General features: G+C 26.7%; 1 protein-coding gene across 1 annotated transcript in view; it reads left to right on the top strand.

Annotated features, from left to right (window-relative positions):
• Window positions 1–2,693: 2,693 nt before the first annotated feature.
• The window catches only part of HELRODRAFT_183515 (hypothetical protein), a gene marked incomplete at both ends in the record, with an annotated part of 4,027 nt that continues 1,720 nt past the window's right edge, over window positions 2,694–5,000 (top strand). Inside the window, 3 exons of the mRNA XM_009012543.1 lie at window positions 2,694–2,757; window positions 3,632–3,788; window positions 4,665–4,694. Of these exons, the coding sequence (XP_009010791.1) occupies window positions 2,694–2,757; window positions 3,632–3,788; window positions 4,665–4,694 (251 nt within the window). The remainder of the gene's footprint in view (window positions 2,758–3,631; window positions 3,789–4,664; window positions 4,695–5,000) is intronic.

Here is a 5,000-nt window from a genome sequence, read left to right as displayed (position 1 = left end):
TACAAACACCCACTCACACTTACGAATATTAATTAATGTATGTTACAACATACATAGACTGCTGAAGATCTACAATTTTAATGAAATTTGTTTTATATCATGATACTCAGAAATATGTATACACAAATATATATATATATATATATCTATTTACTTGTGTGTGTGTGTGTTTGTATTTATTTGAGATAAAGATAACATATATAATACACTATACGTTGTTTGCAGTTGAAAATATCATTTCACACATGCGAACTAAAGTGATATAAATCTGTTATCTGTTCTTCACTTGTCTTTTGCTTTATATCATATTACTTACTCACTTTACTCATATCATAATATCATAATATCGCATGCAGTCATATCTGTTTCACTGAGTTTTATTCTAAATTTTATTCTAAGCTAAAGAATAAGCCAGCAAATTTAGCAAGTCAGTCAGGCAGGCAATCTGACTATTCATTGTTCTCAAACAGGTTTTCCGGATTTGTGAAGTTTCGCAGATTTGTGAAGTTATTTTGATCTAATTGATTTCCCATGAATGCAATTAAATTTATATTAAATTCAAATGCAATGTTAATTACATTCTGTCAGTATATTTTCCTATCTATACTAGCTTGATTTTCAAATCAAAATTTTAATTATTTCCAGGAAACATTTAAACTCCAACAAAACAACATTTCGAATGTCAAATTTTAAAAAAATTACTCACAAATAACGTCCAAATCGATCATCGCAAACCAATCCCACTGACACGTAATCAATTAGGCAATCAATTATGTTTAAACAGCCGACGGCACCAACGATCATTAATGTTTGATGACGTAATTAATAAGCTCCCGTGTGACCGACATTCAACCGCACACCGTGTCCTATCTATCAAATTTGAAACACTTTATTTATCTATGACGTTATCTTTGTTAATCATTTCGTTACTGTAACGTCGTGGGCGATATTAAAAGAAACTCGCGCTCACTTCGAAGTCCAATCCTAACCACGTTTTCAGGTCTAATCACCGGTTAGGACTCTTAATTATTCCCCCACGTTGCTAAATTTAACTTTAAAAGATTAAATTAAGTGAAAGCGTGATTTTTTTTGCTAAATTTAGTCTCATTTAAATGCGAAGTTGCGTCTAATAGGTATTAGTAACTCTTCTAAGGCCTTCTAACTGGCAGGCTGACAGCTCCTTTTGTGTTAAAATTAAAAATGTGATGTAACAATCACGATTATTTATTTCTGCACGTGTTGGTTTCTTTAACTATTTTTAATTTTTATTAGTTATAGTTATAAATAATATTTATTTATTTATTTGTTTGTTATAGAAAATTATGAATAGATGATTTATTATTATATAATTATTTGGTTTTACTTACAATTTACTTATAATTTATTATAAATAATAACTTATTTTAAATTTAAGCTATTTAATTAAAAATTATATCATCATGTGTTTAGTAATGTTTATCATATGATGATGATATTTATAAATAGTCATTATCATTTTGACATGCCTCCTAGAATGAGTCCTAGAACCTATACTATCAAAATGCTGATTAAAGATTTTGAAATTGTATTGTATTGCATTGTATTAGCTCAGCATTCTACAATATGAACCAACACACATATCTACCTTAATATCTGTATGTTTGTATGCAAACCTTGCATACAAACATAGTACATTACTTGAGTGATCATCTATTTTATGGCATACCTAGGTACATACAGACATACATTTGTATGGTTATAGTGGTATATGGTTTTTTTCTATATAATATAACATAATATACATTATGTATTAAACTATATATCTACATAAATATATATATATATACATAATTACATACAAATACATTTGTGTGCATGTTATATACAGAGCAGAATCACTATGATCTTTTTATTATATGTATAACAACAACACATGATCAATGAAATAGTAAATGTATGTGTGTGTGTATGTGTGACCTTTATTTGCTATAAATGAGTTGTTAAGTTGTTAGAAGTTTATATTCTGTCAAGCCTGGCACTTTTTTTGGTTTGGAATACATTAAAAAATTTAGAATTTAGTTATTTGTTTAGTGTGTGTGTAGCTAAGAGCAGAGATCAACCTATTTAGAATTATTAGTCTGTGGTGTAAAATTGTTAAATTATTCATACATACACATATATATATAATTTATATTTGATTTGTAGTGAATCAAGTTAATTAACATTAATTATCTATAATTAATTACTCTAATAATTAAATGATTTGCAGGTTTAAAGATTAGGACATTACAATATAAATTCACAAGCGGAGTTGCATTAGATTAGACTTTGAATACTGTGTGTAAATAACATTATATATAACTTTATTTATAACTAAAAACAGCTGAAAAAAAATACATTTGATCTGTCCATTTTGTCTTAGTTATAATAATAGTTATTGATAATTAACTATTTTACATAAAAATAATTTAAAAAAGAAAGAAAATAAATTATTTTTTTTTCTTGATCAGTTAGTTAGTGATCACTGTAACGTTTGTTTTGTGTCTGCTGTTTGTAAAAAAAAATCTAACTCTTATTTCACTCAGCAACTGGTGAAGCTTCAATTTAGTACACCTCTGTTTTGTTGACTGAATTAGGATTAGGGAAGTTTGTAGATCAGTTAGTACTGCTGTGGCCTGCTGAGATTGATTGACAGGTTGATATACTTGCCAGGGATGTGTAAATCCTTTCCTGATTTTGTCTCCTTATTGTTAGATGCAGCAGCAACTGTTGATAAAAGTAAGGTTTTTTTTGTTGTATGTAAACTATTTGTTATGCTGTTGTAATTAATTTAATAATTAAATTTTTTATTATTAATTAATAATTAAATTAATTAATTTTATTTCCTGGAGTTTTATTAATACAGATTTGGATGAAAATAGATTAAATTTATTCTATTCACTGACTAGATAGAGTCATAAAAATGTCTGGTTCTGACTTTGGTGTTTTAAAATTTATTAAATGAACAAATATATCACTGGTAACCTAATTATTGTAAGGATTAAAGAATAATAAAGTAAATATGAAAGGTAAAATAAATCAAATAAGCTTTTAAAATGTTATTAAAATTAAATGAAATAAAATAAAAATTAAATTAAAATTTTATGTTCGCTGTTGGTTTGTATACTTTGTATTGTATACTGCTGAATTGTACGTTTTGTTTTGTATTGTATGTTGTTGATTTGTATGCTTTGTATTGTATGGTGTTGGTTTATAGTATGCTTTGTTTTGTATTGTATGTATGGTGATGTTAAATAAGCAGAGGCGTAGTTTGTTTATAAGAATTTTTTTACTTGCCATTTTTATAGGAAAGGAATCTGTTATTTTTTGGGGTTAAGAAGAATTAATTTTATTATTTTTACTTTATTTCTAGTTAAAATGTTTAAAAAATGCTTCATCATATTATTCTCAGTTGCATACATTTAATATTAGATTTTATTAATTAATTAAATAATTAATTAATTAATTTAACAAAACAAATAGTAAATAAAAAACAAATAGATTCAATAATTAAATGATTGAATTCTTAAATGAGTGAATCAATAAAATAACATTAGAGTAGTAGAATAGAATGGAAATGCTTAATTAATTAAATAAATTCAAATTACTACAGATGAGGAACATTGTTATGCGGTCAGGACAACAGCATCCACAGCCCAACAGACCAACGTCTTCAACAACAACCACAACAACAGCAACAACAACAACGAAAGCAGCAATAAAAGATATAGAAACAGATCCAGAAATGTTAAAAAGCAAGACTCTCTCAGGTTATTTATTGTTCTGTGTGTTTGCTGTTTGGTTTGTATGATTTGTATTGTATGCTGTGCTGGTGATTTGTATGTTTTGTTTTGTATTGTATATTGTTGGCTTGTATGTTTTGTATTGTATGGTGTTGGTTTGTATGCTTTGCTTTTTATTGTATGCTGTTGATATTGTGTGGTATCTATAGCATTGTATGTTGTGTTGTTGTATTATTGTATGTTTTGTGCTGTACTGTATGTTGTTGTATATTTGTTGTATATTTTAGTATTGTTTTGTATGATTTTGCACATTGTTTCATTGGTTTGCATGTTGTCTTTTTTTGGTGGTTTGTATGCTTTTTGTATTGTATGTGTGTTTGTGTGTGATTACTGTTGTTGTTGTTGTTGTTGTTGTGTTGTTGTTTAATTGTTAAACATCAGTTAATCATTGTTATTATGGTAATTTTTTTTATGAAAAATTTTATTTATTTATTTAATTTATTCCCAGTAAATAAGATAACATGATGAAATAATTGCCTTAGATGTATAATTTCACATAAAAAATTGTACCCTTAAAATTCTAGAGGTCTTGGTGTTAATTGTGTGTGTGTATGTATGTGTATATGTATGTGTGTATGTGTTAATTGTGTGTGTGTATATGTATGTATTTATCAGTTTGTGTGTGTATATAGCAATGTGTGTATGTATGTGTGTTTATAGCAATTTGTGTGTTTTTTTTCAATTTCAAGGTTAAATATTGAAATAATATTATTTTTTTATTGTTATTTATTATTATTATTAATGTTGTTGTTGTTGTTGTTATTGTTATTATTATTATTATTGTTGTTGTTGTTGTGGTTGTTGTTGTTATTAATGTTATTATTTTGTGATCATTTGTTACAGGAAAAAGCATAATGACATGGAGAAATCCAGGTATGTTTCTTTTATTTTCATTCAGGCACTCATTCATTCGTTCATTCATTCATTCGTCCATTCATTCATTCATCTATTCATTCATTCGTTTGTTCGTTCATTTATTAATTCACTCATTAATGTCCTTTGTAGTTCATTGCTCTCTCAAGTGCAAACGTATTCATACACTATATCAATACATACATACGTACGTACGTACATACATACATACATACATACATACATACATACATACATACATACATACATACATACATACATACATACATACATACATACATACATACATAAATACGTAAAGTCTAG

This window comes from Helobdella robusta, assembly GCF_000326865.2.
Source record: "Helobdella robusta unplaced genomic scaffold HELROscaffold_109, whole genome shotgun sequence".
Lineage (NCBI taxonomy): Eukaryota > Metazoa > Annelida > Clitellata > Rhynchobdellida > Glossiphoniidae > Helobdella > Helobdella robusta.
Note: the sequence above shows the minus strand (reverse complement) of the source record. Positions and strands in the feature narration are given on the sequence as shown.